Source organism: Impatiens glandulifera, chromosome 4, assembly GCF_907164915.1.
Source record: "Impatiens glandulifera chromosome 4, dImpGla2.1, whole genome shotgun sequence".
NCBI lineage: Eukaryota > Viridiplantae > Streptophyta > Magnoliopsida > Ericales > Balsaminaceae > Impatiens > Impatiens glandulifera.
In genome coordinates, this window is record NC_061865.1 from 60,724,415 (window position 1) to 60,748,540 (window position 24,126).

A 24,126-nucleotide genomic window follows, 5' to 3' on the forward strand; every position below is an offset into this window, starting at 1 on the left:
CTCCTCGTGATACAGAACAGCAGCAATCAAGAACCAAAAGAGGATTCCTAAAAATCACAAAATCACTAGTTAGAATGTGAATTAACAGCAGTGGATTCATATGATCATGTCCAATTCACTAGATAAACGGAAATTAAAGCAGAATTGAGATGATTGATACTACTTAAGCTAAGTTAAGAGAGAGGGAGAATAAGAGTAATACAACAAAGCGATTTCCTTAAGAGAAGCCATCGAAGCTCCTCTAACCATAGGAGAATCATCGGCCAGCGATAAAACGAGAACCTGAACCGCCTCTGTAATCCAATCAATATGTAAGAAATCAGGTAAACAAAATGTAAGAGGTTAATTTCAAAATCAAATAGAAAGAACAAGGTCTCAGTTCCATCAACGCAATGATAAACATGAAGTATGCACGCGTAATCGCCATTAATGAAGATGAAATGTATGATTACCTGCAGCAGGTATTGAGCTTCCAGAGCTTGAAGAAGCCATGGATGGGGCAAAGAGAGAGAGAGAGAGTATGAAGACAATCACAGACAGTCGCGAAACTGCCAGCTAAAAGAGAATTTCTTCAATTTTATAGTTTATCACAATAATGGAGAATCATGCTTTTTTTATTTATTTATTAAACAATAAATTAACATTTCTAATATATAGACACCTAGATAAGTAGGGAAATTTGATTAAATAACCTCAAAGACGAGGTTATTTGATCTGGTGGTAATTTACTAATTAAATTGCGTTCGTGGTATTTTTATTTTTTTTTGACGAAATTACCCTTGTAGCGAAACGCTAAGGGACTTAGCGTTTCGCTAAGTGAATTAGGTTTAGTATAAATACTCTAATTTTTTCATTTTTTTCATTTTCTTTCTCTCTCTTCTCTTGCTCTCTCTTTCACGGCGGCGGCGACGGAGACGACGGAGGCAGAGGCGGCGGGGCGGCGGTCTAACCTAAATCGATTTGCACGATCTTCATTTCTTTCAAACCCTAAACCTAAATCGATTTACACTATCTTCATTTCTTTCAAACCCTAACCCTAAACCTATTTTGCATGCAGGTCAGGTGAAGGATGATTTAAGGTGTCGATTCTAAGGATGTTTCCATGATATTCTCAAACCCTTCTGTTCTTATTTGATTTATAATGTTTCATAGTTATTATTTGGTTCGTTCATATCATATTGGTTCATATTTCTGTTTCAGGGAAGTTTCGCTAAGTGTTTAACGTTTCGCTAAGTGCTTAGCGTTTCGCTAAGTGCTTAGCGTTTCGCTAAGTGCTTATCGTTTCGCTAAGTGCCTAGCGTTTCGCTAAGTGCCTAGCGTTTAGCTAAGTGCTTAGCGTTTCGTACGGATGGTGGTTCACATCACTAAACAATATCAGAATAATGGTCTCAAACTTCATGATTTGTTACAGGTACAAGCAAAACTTGAATAAATTATTTAGCCTATTTGAAAACTATTATTTTATCAATTTAAACTGAGTCTTTTGTTGCAGGAAGGGAGCATGGGTCTTCTGAAAAGTGTTGAGAAATTCAAGCCTCAAGCTGGTTGCAGGTTTGCTATTTATGCATACTGGTGGATAAGGCAATCCATTAGGAAGGCGATTTTCCAGCACTCTAGAACGATCCGCCTTCCAGTAAAATATTATTCCTTTCAAGAAGCTAAAGCAAAATGGAAGCAGCCAAGGACCTGATGCCTATGCTAACTTGGTCATATAGGAAAGGATTTTAGACTAATTGGAGAGGCTATTTTTTACTTATTCTCATTTCAATTACTGGGAAAAAATATAGTAATCTCTTCAAAAGTTTGTTTTTTAATTGGTAATAGATTTTGTATATATGAAAACATATAATATGTAGTTCACAGTTGTAATTGTAATTTTTTAGTCATGTGGTAAAAAAAAATAATATGTTTGATAAGACTATTTGTTCTTGGTACAATTTCATTTATGCAGAGCTCTTTTATTCATTGATAGAAGTAAAGTTCTAGTTCTTTATACTATTAAGATAAAAACAAGATCTAAAGAGGCATTTCAAGATTCAAATTTATGTAAGTGAACCCATATTTGAAGTAATGTTCTTATAAAAACTATTCAAAAATGGTGTTATTTTTTTTAGATTTCGATTATACTCCATCATGAATGTCTTAAATATGGAATCGAATCCAAGCCATCACAGACTTGAACCAAATGATCAAAAGTTCAATTCAGATTGGATAGTTAGAAAGTTCGGATCGGTTTGTATTCTTACCAATATTCATCATTAACATGAAGATTCAACCAAGGTCCATTCATCATAATTCATAAGATGTGTTATCAATATTTTGTTATAAAAATTGATTGAAAGTTTAAAATTTGGTTATCTACAATAGTTGAAAGATTAAACAACACAAGCAAGAAGAATCTCTCTATTCTATTCAACTAACAAACTAATAATGAACAACATTATTAACATGAAGATTCAACCATTCAAATAAAAATCTAATCACCCCATGAAGACTTCCCACAAATGAAGAATACACAGTATCATCAGGAACAAAATCAGCTTCTTTCATCTCATCAAACAATTCAAATGCCTCATCCGATCTTCCCACCTTCGACAAATCCGAAATCATCGCAGTATAACTTACGAAACGCTAAGCACTTAGCGAAACACTTGGCACTTAGCGAAACGCTATGCACTTAGCGAAACGCTAGGCACTTAGCGAAACGCTAGGCACTTAGCGAAACGCTAGGCACTTAGCGAAACGCTAAACACTTAGCGAAACTTCCCTGAAACAGAAATATGAACCAGAAATATGAACCAATGTGATATGAACGAACCAAATAATAAATATGAAACAATATAAACCAAATAAGAACAGAAGGGTTTGAGAATATCATGGAAACATCTTTAGAATCGACACCTTAGAATCATCCTTCACCTGACCTGCATGCAAAATATGTTTAGGGTTAGGGTTTGAAAGAAATGAAGATAGTGTAAATCGATTTAGGTTTAGGGTTTGAAAGAAATGAAGATCGTGCAAATCGATTTAGGTTAGACCGCCGCCCCGCCGCCTCTGCCTCCGTCGTCTCCGTCGCCGCCGCCGCCGTGAAAAAGAGAGCAAGAGAAGAGAGAGAAAGAAAATGAAAAAAATGAAAAAATTAGAGTATTTATACTAAACTTAATTCACTTAGCGAAACGCTAAGTCCCTTAGCGTTTCGCTACAAGGGTAATTTCGTCAAAAAAAAATAAAAATACCACGAACGCAATTTAATTAGTAAATTACCACCAGATCAAATAACCTCATCTTTGAGGTTATTTAATCAAATTTCCCGATAAGTAAAGTAATTCAATAAAACTTTATAACATATTATTTAGAGTTTAGACCACTCAAATTAAAGTGAAACTTATTTGTTAATTTTTTTTATTAAAAGTTAAATAAGCAAGTGAACTAAAGATAATTATAACTTGGATTTTACTATCATTTCTGTTTCGTTTAATTTTGAAAAAAATTCACATTGTTGGGACAAATTATTTAATAGAGACTCTTTATTGGAAGCTAATGGAGATTTATGAGATTTTTTTAAACTCTTATAATTTGGGTTAAAATTACAAAACGAGATTTTGTGTTAACAATTTTAAATGTCGTTAACTTGTTATCTACGTGACATTTATAAATAAATAATTAATTAATTTCACTAATTTAACTATCGAATTAAAGGTTTTCATTAAAATTCGGTAGTCAAAACTCCTAACTGAAATTTGATAGTTAAATTAGTGATATGAATATTTTATTTATTTATAAATAACACGTAGATAATAAATTAACGTGGTATAAAATTGTTGAGAATAAAACTTCATTTCGTATAACTTTAATAATATAAAACTTAAATAGTAAGATTTGAAAGAAAGAATTTGAAAACTCAGTTGACCTTAGTAAGAGCTCAATTTGATCATTTGTATTTTATTTTTTAAAAAATATTATAATATTATCTTCTTATATAATGTATAATTTAATATATTAAAAAATTATATTATTAAAAAAATAAAGATAAAACTGTTCCAAAATATAAAAAATAATTTTTATTATTTACGAAACTGTCATACCACAACTATCTACCAATCAAACCTAGAATAAACGTGTTTAATAAAATATTTAAGATTGTATTATGAGAAACATCAATACATGTTATAATTCTCTTACTTAATTCTATAAAAAAAATAAATTGCATACTCGGTAAGGGAATGCAATCAAGAGATATTATATTTTATATTGTACATTTGTAATCTAAACTTTTTTTTATGATTTTCTTTTACTAATAAAAATAAATAAATAAATAAAGAGTTAAAGACTAGTGGTTTCTTTTGTTTTGATTATTTGAATTTATTAGAGATTCTCTCAAAAGAAAATTAAACCCAAGAATACTAATTAATGTTAAGTTCAGGGTTCTATTTGATATTCTTGAAAATAAAGCAACCAAACATTCTTAAAGCGACTAATGGTTGGTGGACAACCATTCTAAATCTATACTTACCCTCTTCTCTTATGAGTGTTATTATAAAATAATTTGACTTAAAATCTTGTTGAAAAAAAATATATTATACAACATATCTACATAATTGAGTTATCATCCCAATTATTTTTTAGCGAATTTTTTGGTTGGAGAGAAATCGTCGAACTTTCACTTATTGTAAATGTCTTATGCGTATAATTCATAATGTTATTATTACGATGTTTTATGAGATTCATTTCGGAAAGTCAGTAAAATCCCTCGAAGAGTTAATCGTTCTTCTCGAAAATTTACGAGCTCGATAACCTATTGAGTAACGTTTTTTTTCTTTCTTCATGTAATGTTTTTTCGTTGTGTTCAAACGCTTTTTATCATTTTTAATATACATGGACTTTTTTTAGAAAAGATTATTGAAGATGAATAGCAACAATAAAAATTAATCTCAATTAATTGAAAAGGTTTAAATTTTAAGTTATATATATTAAGATTAACACGAACAAACGAATAAACAATTTATGCTAAGATTGTTTAAATAATAATCAAACTAACCCTAATTAGTGTGAAAACCCTAAAGTTACTAAATGACGTTTGATCTAATCAAACTAATTATACGCTCTCAATCCCATTAAAATTGAAGGAGTGATTTTGTGATTTTAATTAGAGAAAAAGAAGAAGAAATGTTAATGGATAATTAAGGATATAATCCTTATTTGCTTTTGGATTGATTGAGATTAGATTGTTATTTGATTTCATTTTCCTTTTCTCTAATTTATTTGATAAAATAATGCAGTTCTGAATTTATTAATTACAAAAGGTAAAATCACTTGTAAAAAAAAAAACTAGCACCCTCTCTTTGAAAGAAAAATGAAAGGTAAAAACCATAAACTATGAAAAATAATACAATTTCAGGTTATTATTATTTAGTTGCAGAAGTTCAATCAAAATTGAGTTATTTTATATGAATACTTGCAATATATAACTCAAAAATGTAATTAATAAATAAGTTTCAAAATCAATCAAGAAAATTCTTTATTAAATCATATAGAGAAGGATTACATTAAATTTGATGAACTTATTTGTGCTCCATATAACATGTATGGAATTATTTTGAATATAGTAACTTAAGGACAAAATGTTATTTGATAATTTCCACCATTAGGGCAAGTAAAAGTGCTGGTCTTATCATCATAAGCATAGCTATATGCTTGAGGGCAACTATTCTTAAAAATTTGGGAATAATTTGACGGCTTGCACACGTCAGGAGTCGCGAACGAGCCACTACAACAAAACTCTGGTTTCCCGAATGCCAAACACGCACTTTTACATCCAATCTTTGCACCACCGTTCATTATTGCCAACTCGTTCGGGCATGCAGCGTTTATATCCACTGGGCAACCAGTTGACTTGCAACCGCTGCCCGATGGAACAACATTTACCGGAAGGTTGAAACCATCAACAAGGCTAACATCAAAGAAATCGTTGTTACCACCTCCAGCTAGTGTGTACTCAATTAAGGTTGCTGGTGGGGCACCTCCCTTACCATTGCATGGAATTTGGTTGCTGCCACAATCACCGGTTAAGCATGAGAATGATCCTCCGGAGTTAGAGCATTGTGTGCGAGCCCAAACACGACCCGACCATTGTGGTTGCGCGGTTACATCCGTGGAGGCTTGAGACGCAAGCTCGAAGCCAGTGGAGGAAGCTGCTGGACCTGAACCGGTTAGAATAGCCGGCCAAATTGTGAAGGGGCAGTGGTTCGTAATGGTTAGCGTGGTTGATTGAGACCCTGCGTTACAAGAAAAATATTATATTAAAAATAAATTGATTACATTTGAAGCTCATTGTAGTTGTATGAATTAATTCAGAAAAATATTTTAAAATGGATTGGAAGATAAATATTTACCTTGGATGAAGGTTATAGCTAAGATAAGAACAAGAATGTTTAGAATTCCCATTGTAATAATATTGTTTACTCACATGTTTATTAGAGTTATGCTTGCCTCTTTTTATAGATGAAAAAAGTTTTCTAATAAATGTGTATTTTGTAAATTTTACTTTAAAATCTAGGGATAAAACTTTGCTTAATAAATTTCCAAAATATTTAAGAGATTTGGATATATCGTATCTTTAAATAAGATGTTTTTTATATATTTTAAATAATTTTAAAAAAAACTACCATATATTTAAAACAAATGACCTGCTCGTGACTCTTTAATTATTTTAACGGCTACTCTTAGCTCTTCGGTCAACTTCTTAGTTAAACATAACCGTTTAATTATTAAATCGCTTATATATATAATATTTATATTATATATATATATATATATATATCTTTTATTATTAATATTTATATTTATATAATTATTAAATCTCTTTTATATTATAGGTAGATAATATATATATATTATTTATTTTTATATATAGATAAAATATATATATTATTTATTTTTATCTATAAATATAAATATAATCTATATCTATATATAATTATTAAAAAAATTCTATATATAATATAAAATTAATAATTAAAGATAATATATATATATATATTTATATATAAATTATTTTTTATATATAGATATAGATATGTATAGATACAAATAAATAATAAATATATATATATATTTATATATAAAGGTGATTTAATAATTATATAAAAATTAATAATAAAATATATATATATATTATATATATAAGCGAATTAATAATTATATATATAAATATAAAAAATAATAATTAAAGATAATAAATATAAAATAATATTTTAAGTTTAAACCGTTGTGTTTAACCAAAAAATTGAAGATTGACCATTAATGACCTTTCTAAAAGTTGAAGGGGAATTATTTCAAAAAATTAATTTAAACTCTCAAACTATGAGATCGAAATAATTATTGGGTACCCAAGTAATTTTATCAACAAAATTACTAAATTATTCAGATTGAGATTATTTGAATAATTCATTACATTATTTAAAAAAAAAAATTGAGATTTTAAAATGTTTAGTTATAGGATGAAAAATATTTAAATAATTATTAATATATAATATAAATAAATAAATAAATTGTGAATATTTAGTATTTTGATAGATAAAGTAAATTAATTTGGTTGATGTAGGGTATATTTAATTGTTTTTGAATTATTTGAAAGTTATTCAAATATTTCATATATCTCAAGAAAAAATATCTCAATTGGATATTTATTTATTTTATTTTTATTCTTTTGTAATTTTAAATTTTATGTAAGATTTTAATTTGATGGTGTACTAACTTAAAATATTGGATTAAAATTTTTTTTGACAATAATCTCAATTGGATTTTTATTTTATTTTATTATTTTTATTCTTTTGTAATTTTGAATTTTATTTAAGATTTTAAATTTATGGTGTGTGTGCTAACTTAAAATATTGGATATTTTGATGAAATTTTTTATAAATTTGGATATCATCCAAGTTAAGGATCAATTACAAAACTAAGTATAGTTTTGATATCATCTACTTATTCTTTCGTTTTAATTATTTAAAAAAAATATATTATTTCTCTCATTCAATCATAAATTATATAATTCATTAACTAAATTATTAAATTATATTTCAAAAAAATTATTATATATTAATAATTTTAATTTTTTATTAAAAAATCTACTTTTTTTTTTAATATCAATCAAACAAAATTATTCAAACTAGCAAAAAGTCCGTGCGCTTGCACGAATGTAAGAATGTAAGTTAACACGTATATTAACTAAAAAAACATGAAAAAAAATTAAAAATCATAAAAGAAAAATTAAATTTTCTGTTTTTTTCGTCTTAATAAATCTTCGTTCGGCGAACAATCACTAAATGTTTGTAGTTGCTACTTAAATCCACCATTCAAATGTATTCCTTTGTATTATTTTTTGAGATTCTAATATAAATAGATATTATAATAGTTAGTCTAAATTGTAAACATAAGAAAAAATATACGATAAAATAATAAGTAGAATGAATATCAATAATTGGATAATATTTTTTACACATTTTTTTAAGGTTGTAAGGATTGTAATTGAACACAACACAAGGAATCATAAGTTCTAATTTCTCAAAATTTATGACTATAAATATCATTTAGTCCTACAAATTTGAGACTATAAATATCAAACAAAACTCTTATTCATAGTGGAGATCAATAAATACGATTGAAATCATCATCCGATAAGGATTTAGTGGATCTACACATTCAAACAATAAAGTTATTGTTCGAAATTTCTCTTTTGATGTTCTTGCAGATAATTTCATTTTAAATAGAATAGATGAAAAAGTAATAGAGAATAAAAGTATAATATCAAAAGATTAAGAGTTTGGTAACATTCTCAATAAATATCTTATTATTTCAATTTCAAATCACCAAAATATAGAATAGTGACAATAAAAATAAATAAGTTTATTATCAAATGTAAAGACAATTACATATATAAATACCAAAATAATGTAGATAATGAAAACCAGCAATATAACATTAAAGTTAAAATATGTCAAAAAATAATAATAATAAAGTTAATAATAATAATAATAATAAAAAAAATAAAGTATTCATTGTTTATGAATTTACTTATACCACCTAACAATTTGTCTAAAATTTTATAAAATAAAACTCATTTTTTTGTTGTATTAATTTGTTTTATTTGATGTTAATTATTTGAATAAATTATTAATATATATGAATTTAAGGTTGTAATAATATTTAATATCCGTTAATTTTATTTCCATTAATTAGTTATAAATTAGAATGAAACTGAATGATTTATTTTATGGATGAGAGGTTATAATAATATTTATTATCGTTAGTGAACATATTCAATGTATGTGAGTATATTTTTTTACAATTTAAATCTCCTAAATAATTTTCATAATTAATATTAATATTTAATGTAAATCTCAATAATTATATACGACTTTTTAGATGAGAAGAGTTTATTTTATTTGAATTTATTTATAAATAATCAAATTATTTAGATGAAATATTTAATAAAAAATATTAATATATATAGATGGTAGATTATATTTATTGAGTTTATTTTTACTAACATTTATTTTTATAAAAATAGGAGTATCAAAAATTAAAATATACAATAAAAATAGAAGTTGCACAATAAAATTAAATTCATACACTACAACAAAAATGACTTTCGACGACGCTTAAAAAGACTTCTGCCAACCTTTAAAAGCGTCGCCAAAAACATTACCGACACTTATTCTTGCGTCGCCAGAAGCAGGGTTGGCGCAAGTTTTTACCACGCTTATTTAAGCGTCGGTACAAGCGTTGCCGAAAGGCGAAATTTTTAACGACACTTATTTAAGCGTTGACAAAATTAAAAAACGTCGCTAAAAGTCTATTTTATTTTTAAACTAATTTTTTTTTTCTATTTTCATTTTAATTGTTATTTTTTTATCTCTATTATTATCACATTTGCCCTTCATCTCTCAAGTACCTGATGAACATAACCCTATTATCACATTTGCCCTTCATCTCTCAAGTACCTGATGAACATAACCCTATTATCACATTTGCCCTTCATCTCTCAAGTACCTGATGAACATAACCTAAACCCTTAGGGTGAACCATATTCCAACACATTATAACCTTAAAATTAAATCAGAAACTAATGAACTCTCTCATATTTTATATACCAAAAACTTCTTATTTTTCTCCGATATGGGATAAATGTCATATTAACATTTCAAAGACTAATGAACTCTCTCATATTTTACTTTTAATTTAATTAAATTTAAATAATAATTAAATAAAAGACATATATTAATAATACTATAAAAAGTTTAAAATTTATGTTATATAAAAAATATTAATTAAATTTTTATGTTAACAAAATTTTAAGTCAAATTTAATTTTAAAAAAATTAAAAAATTAAAATAAAATATTTACAAAGTTTAAAAATAAAACATAAAAATTATTAAAATTTAGAATATTTAAATTATAAGGTTTTAACAAAGTTACAAAGTTGGTATATAAAAAAAATAAAGGTGGTGGTATAGATATAAAGGTTGGCAAAAGTTTTTTTCTTTTAATTTTTACCCACGCTTAATATGGGTTGGCATATAAGGGTCGCTGAAAGTATGTTTTGTTGTAGTGATAAAACACATTATTATTTTATTAAAATTAAGAGTATTAAACAAAATACTTGATTTTCAATTATTCCAAGTTAGTGTATACATATGAAGATACAAATCTAGAACTAAACACAATTATTTCAAAATTAAAGTATTTTAAGTAAACAAACATTCAGAAGTACAATAGCTTGTATCCAGAAGTATAATGATCTACAATGGCTGAAAGTACCTGAAATAAATCAAACAAAATCAAGAATTAATATAATAAAAAAATTAAAAAATCTTTTTACAAACGAATTTTATGATAAAATGATCTAAATTTCTAACTTACCAATGCTCACACCTCCAGGCATGATAGCACGATTATCACCAAAACAACTTTGCATAACCATGATAGCACCATTATCGCCTTGAATCCAATGAACCCATCATCTCCATCAAAACATCAATTGAAATATTAAAAATCAACCTATTAAAGTGATGACTAAAAGTACTTGAAACCAATCAAACAAATCGGGAATTATTATATATAAAGTAAGACTTAAGGAGAGACGAAACATAATAGAGAAGAAAAATTATATTTCAAGAACTAATAAAAATATATGATAAGAAGTTTAGACTTGAGTTCAAGAGTTCATACCACATTACACAAATATGGATCTTCTTTGAAATAACTGAAAGTCTCGTTCACCCTATGAAAATGACAACATTACGTCAACAAAAATTCAAGAAAAAAATATTCATTGCATCAATAACAAATAAATACCTTTCAGAATATGTATAATTAACAACTCTCTATAACAAATAAATATATCTAAGAAAGAGAAAATACCTATGATGATGATGTGAATAATTTTGGAGAGAGCATGATTAATATATATAATATTTTAGAAGAGAATTCATTAGGTTTATTTTTAAAATAATTAATAAAAAATATTAATATATATATAAAAGAGTAACCGACATAGAATAATTAATTATGAAACTTGGTTAATAGAATTAATGAAAAAATATATATTTTATATATTATTAGTGTGAATATATATGGTAAGGGATAGAAAAACAATTAAATGAAAAGAGAGAAATATATATATATATATCTAAGAAAGAAAATACTATGATGATGATGTAAATCATTTTGGAGAGAGCGTGATTCACACCTGCAACATTTTAAATTAAGCGTCATTAGATATATAGATAACCCAGTAAAATTAATGTTGGTCTATATAAAGGAAAAAATGATCGTTGGGGTTATAATCTCATTTTTAAAAGTATAATCTTGCTTTTGGATTGGTTTTGCATTAATTAGCTGATATTAATAGATTGTTATTTATTTTATTTTGTTATTTTTGCTTTAAATTTATAAAATTGTCATTTTAAAATAAATAATAAAATATAATTAAAATACGTGGCGAAAGATTGGGGAGAATCGAGATGAGTTAGATCAAAGTTAGACAAATTCTAATTTAAAAATTAATGAATAAAAATCAAATGAATAGAAACAAATAAATATATATATATATATATATATATATATATATTTACAATATTAATGTCTGGTTCAAATTAAAAATTCAATCTTTGATTAAGTTTTATTGCCTTCAAACTTTGTTATTTTAATTTTTTTTTATGTAATTTCTTATTTTTATTTTTTTTTATGTAATTTCTTATTTATTTATTTTTTTTGGTTTCTCAGCATCAATGTCAACTTTTTCCTACTGTTCATAAAGACAATTTAAACATCATTTTTTATTTTATTTAGCACTTTTTCCACCATTGGTGATCAGATGTTTTCCTTCTCACTTTTCTCTTTTGTTACTTTTTTTTTTCTTTTATTTGTTCATTTTCCTTTTTTTCATATTGAATTTTGTCAGTATTCTAATTTAAATATTTTTTAAAAATAATTAAAAATATGTTGTTATATGTATATATTTAATATATAATTATAAAAATTTTTAATAAATTTTCAAAATATATTTCAATACATTATAAACAAATTTGTGCCTATTGAATATATAAATATATACATTATAAAATAATTTGTACAAATTCATTTGAATATAACACAATTATAAAATATAATTATAATCATTCATAAAAATTAATTTAAATATCTCAAATCACATCATTTATAATTATTATTTTAAACCGATTGTGAAATAAAATTATATAAATTCATAATTATTATTTTATATATATCAGAAATAAAATTATATGAATTATTGTTTAATCATTTAAATACACACAAATAAATTTATAAACATAATTTATAAATTATAATTTATAAATCTGAGTCAATAGAAGTTCGCTCCACTCAACAGGGAATATATGTCAATCAGTTTTACATGGACAACTTTATGTAAAACCGTGTAGACCGTCTCTTCAATGACTCATATAAAAGGGAGTGAAGCGAAGGAAGCTTCACTCCTTTCCTCTTTTGCTGAACCCGAAATGAAATACGGGTTCCGGGTTCACTCTCTTCCTTTTAACCTAGTCTTAATTTATTAATATAATAATGTTGTTGAGTTTTGATTGGTCCGTAAAAGGGGAAGACCCCATTCGATAACAGAAGATCGGATCTGCTAATAGAGAGAGTGGTACCTTATCATCACTAAATAATGTAGAATCACAAAAATTATTCTTTTCTACAACCGTGGGCCGCGACGATTTCGTTGATTGTTTTCTTAATATTAACAAATAGGATCTTATTAGTTAAAAAAATCGAAACCAAAGTAGGGTTTTGTAGAAATAATATACGAAATCAATGTAGGATTTTCTAAATATGAAAAAAAATCATAACAATTTTGTTATATGGTATCATTTTTGCATCATAACCAAAGTAGTGTTATATGTTTTCACGTTTTTCACATTATTAACACGTTTAACACGTTTGTAACATGTTTAACATGTTTTTCACGTTTTTGACACGTTTAACACGTTTTGACACATTTTCCACGTTTTGACACATTTTCCACGTTTTTGGCACGTTTAACACGTTTTCCACGTTTTTTTGCACATTTTGATACGTTTAAGACGTTTTTGACATGTTTAACAATATGTTTTTCACATTTTTGACACGTTTAATACGTTTTCACTCGTTTGATGTCAAATGTGTGAAAAACATATTAAACATGTCAAAAATGGCAAAAACGTGTTAAACGCGACAAAAACGTGTTAAAACTTATCAAAACGTGGTAACGTGCAAAAAAAATATGTTAAACATGTCAAAAATATGTTAAATGTGTAAAACGTGTTAAAATGTCAAAAACGTGTTAAACGTGCCAAAAACGTTAAAAACGTGTTAAACATGTTACAAACGTATTAAACATGTTACAAACATGTTAAACGTGTTAAGAATGTGACAAACGTGAAAAACATGTTAAACATGTCAAAAACGTATTAAATGTACCAAAATGTGAAAAACGTGTTAATGTGTGAAAAAACGTGTCAAATATGTCAAAAACGTGTTAAACATGCCAAAAACATGTTAAACATGTGAAACACATGTGAAAACGTGTTAAACATATCAAAAACGTGTTAAACGTGCCAAAAATGTGAAAATCGTGTCAAACTTTTCAAAAACGTGTTGACGTGTTAGTTATGTTAAAAACGTGTTAAACGTGCCAAAAATGTAAAAAAACGTGTTAAACTTGTCAAAAATGCGTTAAACGTATAAACATGTCAAAAATTTGTTAAACGTGACAAAAACGTGTTATTAGTATGAAAACGTGTTAAACATATCAAAAACTTGTTAAACGTGCCAAAAACGTAAAAACGTGTTAAACGTGTGAAAAATATGTTTGAAGTGTGAAAACGTGTTAATAATATTAAAAACGTGTTAAACGTGTGAAAAACGTGTTAAACATATCAAAAACGTGTTAAAATGTCAAAAACGTGTTAAACGTACCAAAAACGTGAAAATCGTGTTAAACTTATCAAAAACGTGTTAAATATGTTTAAAACGTGTTAAACGTGAAAATCGTGTTAAACTTATTAAAAACGTGTTAACGTGTTAAATATGTTAAAAACGTGTTAAACGTAAAAAAACGTGTTAAACTTGTTAAAAACGCGTTAAACGTATTAAACATATCAAAAACGTGTTCAACGTGACAAAAACGTGAAAAACGTGTTGTTAATGTGAAAATATGTTAAACATGTCAAAAACGTGTTAAATGTGTCAAAAACGTGAAAACGTGTCAAAAATATGAAAACGTGTTAAACGTGTGAAAAACGTGAAAAACGTATGAAAAACATGTTATAAGTGAAACGTGTTAAAAATATTAAAAACGTGTTAGATGTGTGGAAAACGTGTTAAACGTATGAAAATATGTTAAACATGTCAAAAACGTGTTCGAGTTAAAGTTGGAAGATGATTAGTTTATATTGGATTAATAATAGAGAATTAAACTAAATTTATATAATTTTGGTAATTTGGGTAACCATAACCCAACCAAAATTAAACTCAACTCATACTCAACCCAACCCATACTCAACCCAACCCATATTAACCAACCCAAATTAATATTTTAGGTTTGTGTTAGGGTTGGGTTTGAGTAAACCCATATTATGCTCACCCCTAGTTGTAACCAAATTCATAATTTTGTCCTCTTCCAATACTCGGAACACCATCCTTGTCAAAGCATGAGCTAGCCCCAATGATTTCACAATCACACGGGTCTTGCATGAGAATAGTTTGGAGTCTTTGTCTGCCATACGCCCTGAACAATTGGGAACATGTGACTCGAGCCCATATACAACCTGACAAATGTGGTGGGGGCAATGATGACACTCGAGTGTCGAGAGAGTTGCCCCGTTGGAGTCGGTGGGAGAGAGTACTGGTCTAGTACGTAAGGGTTAGACTACTCGTCCAAATATTATATGGGCAATGATTGGTGAGCGTAAAAGTGGTTGACACAGATTTTACATTTATTATTATTTTTTACATTTATTATATTTTTTAAAATAATAGCTTTGAGGTTTCATAATTCAAAATATTTCTAAAAAAATAATTAAATAAATAAAAAAAGATTCCTAACAATGATAAAAATGACTTGAAGATTTATAATTCTCATTGTAACAATGTTTTAATGAATATGAATACTTGCAATATATAACTCAAACACTTAATTAATAAATAAGTTTCAAAGAAAATTGTTTATTAAATCCTAGAAAGGATTACATTAAATTTGATAGAACTTATTTATACTCGATATAACATTGGACGAAATTATTTTGAGTATAGTAACTTAAGGACAAAATGTGATTTGATAATTGCCACCATTAGGGCAAGTAAAAGTGCTGGTCTTATCATCAAAAGCGTAGCTATATGCTTGAGGGCACCTGCTCTTAAATATTTGCGAATAACTTGACGGCTTGCAGGTGTTAGCATTCGCGAACGAGCCAGTACAACAAAACTCCGGTTTCCCAAATGCCAAACAGGCACTTTTACATCCAATCTTTGCTCCGCCGTTCATTATTGCCAACTCGTTCGGGCATGCAGCATTTATATCCACTGGGCAGCTTGTTGACTGACAACCGCGACCCGATGGAACAACCTTTACTGGAAGGTTGAAACCGTCAACAAGGCTGATGTCAAAGAAATCCTTGTTACCACTTCCAGCTAGTGTGTACTCAATTAAGGTCACGGGTGGGGCACCTCCCTTACCATTGCAAGAAATTTGGTTGCTGCCACAATCACCGGTTTTGCATGAAAATGGTCCGGAGTTAGAGCATTGTGTGCGAGCCCAAACACGGCCCGACCAATGTGGTTGCGCGGTTACCTCCGTTGAGGCTTGAGATGCGAGCTCGAATCCAGTGGAGGAAGCTGCTGGACCTGAACCGGTTAGAATAGCCGGCCAAATTGTGAAAGGGCAGTGATTTGTGATGGTTAGCGTGGTTGATTGGGATTCTGCATTACAAGAAAAATATTATTATTTATTTTATTAATAATAAATTGATTACATTTGAAAAAATATTTTGATAGAGAGAAAAATAGATGTACCATGTATGAAGGTAATAGCTAAGATAAGAACAAGAATATTTAGAATTTCCATTGTAATAATATTAATATTTACTCACATGTTCATTAGCTAAGGTATGTTTGCCTCTTTTTATAGTTGAAAAAAGTTTTCTATTAAAGTAGGTGTGTTTTTGTAAACTTTACTTTAAGATCTTGGTCAAAGTTTAAAAAAATATTCAAGAGATTTTGATATATATCCAAATTAATGATAAAAAAAAATAAATATATTTTCATATGATCCTTCTCTAAATAAAAGATATTTCATATTTTTTTAAATATCTATAAAAATTATCATCTTTTTATTCATCTTTCATAAATCATATCACTAAATTTATCAATTAAATCACTAAAACTATTTAAATTGATATTATTTGAATAACTCATTAAATTATTTAGAAAAAAAGATTTTAAAAGGTTTATTGGATAAAAAAAATGTTTTAATATAAATAAAATAAGTAAATTATGAATATTTAGTATTTGGATAGATAAGTAAATTAATTTTATTGATAAAGGTATATTTGAAAATAAAAATTGAATTATTTAAAATTTATTTAAATAATTCATATGGATAACTCAAGAAAAGAAAAGGTTCATGGGATAAAAAGTACAATTGAAATTGGATTGTTATTTATCTTTTTTTTTTATTATTATTTTTTTATTTTGATTTATTTTTGTTTGTCAGTGAACTTTATAAAATTATTATTTTAAAAGAAATAATAAATATAATATTTCGAATTAGATTTCTAATATGAAAAAAACTCTAAATTAAAATAGAATTTTTACATTTTAAAAGTAAAATAGTTAAATAATTATTTAATATAAAAGATATTTACAATTTTAAATTCATTTTGAAGGATTTGATTTCGATCGGTCAAGAAAAAATATATATTCCCTCTTTATAAAACTTAATTTTCATTTTGAATTTAAATGGTTGAAACTTAATTAAGATATAAATTATTTGAAAATTTAGTTGACCCATAATCGATTAGCCAATTTTATAATGATATAAAAAATTAGTAAACTTGTACCGATATAAACTAAGAATACCAATTTAAAAATGATACCCCATTTTGAATTTTACAGTTTATTGTATTAACATCATCCATAACATATATATATATTAAATTAAGCTCCTGGTATATTTTATTTTGATAAATTTCACATTTGGAATTAGATATGGGTTTGGGCAAAATAAAATTAATATTTTATTAGGATATTATTTAAATGAAATAATATTTTAATTTTGTATATATTAACAAATTTAATAAAATTTGTTTAAAGTATAGTAATTTAAATATACTTATTATATTGATATTTTTTTAATTAATTGTTTTTAAAATTAGTTTACAGTTTATTGATCTTACGAAGATCTATGAGACCGTTAACGCTATATATTATGTTATGCTTTTGATGTTAAACATATTTTTTTTATGTATTCATTATTGTTCTTAAATGATTAATTTCGTTCTGTTTGATGACACTTTGGACACTTGTTTTTGTTATATTTTGTCGTTATATTTAAACTACTCTTATTTATACCATATATTATAATAAGAAAAAAAGTTTAAAATATTGAATGTTAATAATGTGATGTATACATAGTTGGATATCGAAAAAATTATCAAATCGACAAAATAACAAAGGTAAAGTCTTGATAAAATATTATATAACCGATGTAATATATTAGAATTTAAATTTATTCAAAAATGTGATATATTCAATTATCCTTGTACTACTTATAGGTTAACTTCACTCAAGTGTTTTTTATATATATATATATATATATTAAGAATTGAATTTGAGTAGATTCAAATACTTGCTACTTAGAGTGATTATCTATAAAAATGACCTAAGCTAATCATATGTAAAAATAACTTTAAATACAGCTATCAAGAAATTGAGTGCATTTCCTTTTTTTAAGTTAATGTTTCACTATTTTCTAATTATAGATTAATTTTTTCTAACATGTTTTTGTATTGGAGTATATATTTGGAAAATCTATTAATTACGATTCGATGTTTTCATTAAACAATTAAAATAAATTCAATTTTTAACATTCCAATATAATTTATGTTGGAGGAATAATGAATAGATTTATAAATTGGACATTATTTTCTAATAAGAAAGGAAAATAATTGTGGGTCTTTAATTTGAGGCAAATGTTTGAATTATTTGAAATTAAAAATTATTTTAAATGTTTTAAGTGTTAAAGATGGAATGTTGTTATTTAATTGAGTTTATGGGAATTTTTAACTAGGTGGCGGCGTAGTTGATTTTGTTGAAAACAATATTAATAATTAAAATAACAATAGTGGAAAATAAATTATATAAATTAGTGCATGGTAGAGTTGGTCCATTGCTGATTTGACTTCATTGACCGGCCCAGACATGTTTGGTTGGAGATGATACCTCACTTTCTTTTGTATTACAAGGGAGTGATTGAGATTTGGAGCCTACTTTAGAACATTATTAGCATTGAGTGAGTGATAAATGAGTCAATCGTTGGTCGTTGGTTATTTGGATTGAAACCGCGAGTTCGGTTGGATTAAATCAATATGTAATAATCTCTATTATTTTATGGTGGACTATTTTGCTCAAAAGAACTCTAAGACGTTCAGTAATTGCGGTCCACCGATTCGTTTATTCCACGACGTTATTATTATGACGATATGAAAAATCTCTTTTAAAAAAATGGTAGAGACAGTCAATGAACTCATTGATCTTATGTTTTAGGATCTACGAACTCCTTACGCTAGATTTTATGTTTTATTTATTTATTAGTGAGCATTTTTTAAATATGTTTTATTGTTACTCTCAAATGGTTGATCTCATTTAGGGATGACGTCAATAGGGCAGTTTGGAACGGGGATGCATTTTCCCGTCCCGTTTTTATTTCGGGGAATTTTTTTAATACCATCCTCGCCTCGTTTGCTTTCGGGGAATCCTTGCGAGCCCGTTTATAAAAAAAATTAATAAAATATTATACAATAAAATTATATAAACGGATTTTTTAATATAATATATATATATAATGTAATATATTGAAAATTTATATTATTATAAGGAAATAAAATTACAACTTTTATAAAATATAATGAATAAATTAATATATTTGTGATTTTATATATTTAAAAGTATTTATAGTGTTAGGTAGGATTATGGATGGCAACGAATACCCTATCTGACGAGTAGTGAAGTACCCATTCCTGAACTTTATTTTAATTTCACTACCCAACCCCCGAACCCGACGGGTATCACTATTCATATCCTCATCCCCGATTCATCGAGTACCCAATCTCCGACGGGTAACCACAACTTTCATAAATAATATTAAAATAAACCGTATCAAACATTATATAAATTTATCCAAGTGTTAGATGGATTTTCACAACTAACAAACTAGGGTTCTAAATTATAATAGAATATTAATATTATTAAATATTTTTTATGAAATAATTTACAATTTAATAAAGTAATACAATAAATAAATTTATTTTTTATTAAAAGAATTTTTTTTAAGGAATATTAAAAGTTCTTTATATTTAATTTAATACATTAGTTTAAAAATAAAATAATTTTTTTAAAATATTATGTTTAACTATATTTATATTTAAAGAATAATAGTTCAACATATTAGTTATTTATTTTTATAAATATTTTTGGAAAAATATTAATATATAAGACTAGGTAAAAGAATCATATTAATCCTTATTTTCTAAATATTTAATTGTTTGTCAAAGATTTGAGGTATGTTATTAGTCTATTTTGTATTTATTAATAATGATTGTTTTTATTGATTTTGTAGGTTGTAATTAAATGTGTTGAAGAAGTGTATTTAAAAAGGATGTTTTTGTGAGAACTAATTTGATGATTTTTTAAGTTTTTGTGTTTAATTAAAAATTATGTTCATTCACTTTTAAGTTTATTTGTATTTTTGTAGTATGGATGAATTTATATTATGTAGTATGAATGAATTTAAATTTTATAGTGTGGATGATTTTCTGTTTAAGGATATAATTAATATTTATTAATAGTTTTAGGTTAATTATATTTTGTAGTAACATATTATATTTAATTTATATAATTTTAGTTAATTAAAATATAATTTTTTAATATTTAATATCGGGTAATGGGGTACCCGTCGGGGATCGGGTACCCGATGAATCGGGGATGAGGATATAAATAGAGTTACTCGTCGGGTTCGGGATCAGGATCGGAATCGGATAGTAATTTGAAAATTGGGTTCGGAGATGAGTACTTCACTACCCGGCGGGTAGGGTACCCGTTGTCATCCCTAATTACAATCCCCTCCAGTTCTATTTCAGTCATAATTTATAACTAATTAATGCAAATATTATGGAAATTGGATTATTAAAAATAATTCAACTTGTACATAAAATTATAACTTTCTTTTTTTTTATTTTTTTTCTTATTTAATTCTCTAATAATATATATATATATATATATATATATATATATATATATATATATATATATATATATATTAAAAATTGACCTTATATATAATATTATAATTTTTTTATATAAGGTTTTCTTTGTTTATATGTTAAAGATTAATAATTTGAATTTTAAAAATGAATTTCATTTTACAAAATTTTAGACAAATTGTTAGGTGTTATAAGTAAATTCATAAACAATGAATACTTTATTATTATTATTAACTTTATTATTATTATTTTTTTGAAATATTTTAACTTTAATGTTATATTGCAGGTTGTTCAATATTTGCGTTATTTTGGTATTTATATATGTATTTATCTTTACAATTGGTAATAAACTTATTTATTTTTTCTTGTCACTATTCTATATTTTGGTGATTTAAAATTGAAATAATAAGATGTTTATTGAGAATATTACCAAACTCTTAGCCTTTTGATATTATACTTATTATTCTCTATTATTTTTTCATCAATTTCATTTAAAATGAAATTATCTATAAGAACATAAAAAGAGAAATTTCTAACAGCAATTTTATTGTTTGAATGGGTAGAACCACTAAATCCTTATCGGATGATGATTTCAATCGTATTTATTGATCTCTGTAATTTAATTTGGATAAGTTTTTGATTGAATCGACACTATGAATAAGAGTTTTGTTTGATATTTATAGTCTCAAATTGGTAGGACTTTTAAATGATATTTATAGTCATAAATTTTGAGAAATTAGAACTTCTGATTCCTTGTATTGTGTCCAATTACGATCCTTACAACCTTAAAAAAATTGTAGTAAAAAATATTGTCCAATTATCGATATTCATTCCACTTATTATTTCGTCTTATATTTTTTTATGTTTACAACTTAGACTAACTATTATAATATCAATTTATATTAGAATCTCAAAAATAACAAAAAGGAATTCATTTGAATGGTAGATTTAAGTATCAACTACAAGCATTTAGTGGCTGTTTAACGAACGAATATTTATGAAGACGAAAAAAACAGAAATTTTAATTTTTCTTTTTTTATTTTTAATTTTTTTTAATGTTTTTTTAGTTAATATATGTATTAACTTACATTGTTTGCACAGACTTTTTTTTTTACTATTCATAATAGTTTTGCCCAATCAACGTTTCTATCCTCTAACAAGCTCATTGAAGAGCAACCACTTGATGGAATAACTTTTATCGGTACGTTGAAACCAAATTCATAATTTTGTCCTCTTCCAATACTCGAACACCACCCTTACCAAAGCATGAGTCCCAATTAATTTCACAATCACGGGTTTTGCATGAGAATAGTTTCGGGTCTTTGCCCGCCATACGTCCCGACCAATTGGGAATATGGGGCTCGAGCCCATATACGACCCAACCAATGTGGTGGGGCAATGATGACTCTCGAGAGTGTCGAGAGGGTTGCTCGATCGATGGAGTCAGTGGGATAGAGTACTGGTCCAGTAAAGGTTAGATTAGCCGTCCAAATAGTGTATGGGCAATGCTTGGTGAGCGTGAACACCGATTTTGCATTAATTATTTTTTTACCTTTACTATATTTATTAAAATAATGGCTTTGAAGTTTCATTATATATTCAAAATATTTATAAAAAAATAGTTAAAAAAGAAGAAGAGATTCGCTGCGGATTAAGCTGACAATAAAGAAAATGACTAGAAAATTGTTTCTTAAATCCTAGCTAGATAGGATTACATTAAATTTGATGAACTTATTTATACTCGGTATAACATTGGACGAAATTATTTTGAGTATAGTAACTTAAGGACAAAATGTGATTTGATAATTGGCACCATTATGGCAAGTAAAAGTGCTGGTCTTATCATCAAAAGCATAGCTATATGCTTGAGGGCACCTGCTCTTAAATATTTGCGAATAATTTGACGGCTTGCACACGTTAGGATTCGCGAACGAGCCACTACAACAAAACTCAGGTTTTCCGAATGCCAAACACGCACTCTTACATCCAATCTTTGCTCTGCCGTTCATTATTGCCAACTGATTCGGGCATGCAGCGTTTATATCCACTGGGCAGCTCGTTGACTTGCAACCGCGGCCTGATGGAACAACCTTTACTGGAAGGTTGAAACCGTCAACAAGGCTGATGTCAAAGAAATCGTTGTTACCACCTCCAGCTAGTGTGTACTCAATTAAGGTCGCTGGTGGGGCACCTCCCTTACCATTGCAAGAAATTTGGTTGCTTCCACAATCACCGGTTTTGCATGAGAATGATCCTCCGGAGTTAGAGCATTGTGTGCGAGCCCAAACACGACCCGACCAATGTGGTCGGGCAGTTACATACTTGGAGGCTTGAGACGCAAGCTCGAAGCCAGTGGAGGAAGCCGGTGGGCCTGAACCGGTTAGAATAGCTGGCCAAATTGTGAAACGGCAGTGGTTTGTGATTCTTAGTGTAGTTGATTGGGATCCTGCGTTACAAAGAAAAATATTATATTAAAAATAAATTGATTACATTTGAAGCTCATTGTAGTTGTATGAATTAATTCAGAGAAAAATATTTTGAAATGGTTTGGAAAATAAATATTTACCTTGGATGAAGGTCATAGCTAAGATAAGAACAAGAATGTTTAGAATTCCCATTGTAATAATATTGTTTACTCACATGTTCATTAGAGTTATGCTTGCCTCTTTTTATAGATGAAAAAAGTTTTCTAATAAATGTGTGTTTTGTTTAATTTTACTTTAAAATCTAGGGATAAAACTTTGCTAACAAATTTAAAAAATATTTAAGAGATTTAGATATATCATGTCTTTAAATAAGATGTTTTTTATATATTTTAAATAATTTTTTGAAAAAAACTACCATATTTTAAAAACAAATGACCTGCGTGACTCTTTAATTACTTTAACCGTTACTTTTAATCCTCAAACTAATTTTTAAAATAAATCGTCTATTCAACTTTTAGAATTTTAAAATAAATCGTTCGTTCAATTTTAGAAATGTTATCAATAACTCTTTTGTCAACTTCTTAGTTAAACATAACCGTTTAATTATTAAATCGCTTACATATATAAAATATTTATATTATATA

At 26.8% G+C, this 24,126-nt stretch overlaps 3 protein-coding genes across 3 annotated transcripts; all 3 read right to left on the reverse strand.

Annotated features, from left to right (window-relative positions):
- Positions 1 to 5,610: 5,610 nt before the first annotated feature.
- On the reverse strand, positions 5,611 to 6,444 carry LOC124935609 (thaumatin-like protein 1). Its single transcript, XM_047476030.1, has 2 exons — positions 6,393 to 6,444; positions 5,611 to 6,275 (listed from the first exon to the last, which is right to left on the reverse strand). Exons 1-2 carry the CDS (start codon positions 6,442 to 6,444, stop codon positions 5,611 to 5,613), a joined length of 717 nt encoding a protein of 238 aa, XP_047331986.1.
- Positions 6,445 to 15,835: 9,391 nt separating this feature from the next.
- LOC124935610 (thaumatin-like protein 1) lies at positions 15,836 to 16,642 on the reverse strand. The gene is made up of 2 exons (XM_047476031.1): positions 16,591 to 16,642; positions 15,836 to 16,497 (listed from the first exon to the last, which is right to left on the reverse strand). Exons 1-2 carry the CDS (start codon positions 16,640 to 16,642, stop codon positions 15,836 to 15,838), a joined length of 714 nt encoding a protein of 237 aa, XP_047331987.1.
- Positions 16,643 to 22,837: 6,195 nt separating this feature from the next.
- On the reverse strand, positions 22,838 to 23,674 carry LOC124935611 (thaumatin-like protein 1b). The gene is made up of 2 exons (XM_047476033.1): positions 23,623 to 23,674; positions 22,838 to 23,502 (listed from the first exon to the last, which is right to left on the reverse strand). Exons 1-2 carry the CDS (start codon positions 23,672 to 23,674, stop codon positions 22,838 to 22,840), a joined length of 717 nt encoding a protein of 238 aa, XP_047331989.1.
- Between the last annotated feature and the right edge of the window lie 452 nt (positions 23,675 to 24,126).

Bases quoted from the DNA above. Each gene is read 5' to 3' on its own strand.
- LOC124935609 (XM_047476030.1), bottom strand. From the start codon at position 6,444: ATGGGAATTCTAAACATTCTTGTTCTTATCTTAGCTATAACCTTCATC. The intron at 6,276-6,392 runs GTAAATATTTAT...CTTGTAACGCAG, and splicing joins AGCTATAACCTTCATCCAAG to GGTCTCAATCAACCACGCTA.
- LOC124935610 (XM_047476031.1), bottom strand. From the start codon at position 16,642: ATGGAAATTCTAAATATTCTTGTTCTTATCTTAGCTATTACCTTCATA. The intron at 16,498-16,590 runs GTACATCTATTT...CTTGTAATGCAG, and splicing joins AGCTATTACCTTCATACATG to AATCCCAATCAACCACGCTA.
- LOC124935611 (XM_047476033.1), bottom strand. From the start codon at position 23,674: ATGGGAATTCTAAACATTCTTGTTCTTATCTTAGCTATGACCTTCATC. The intron at 23,503-23,622 runs GTAAATATTTAT...TTTGTAACGCAG, and splicing joins AGCTATGACCTTCATCCAAG to GATCCCAATCAACTACACTA.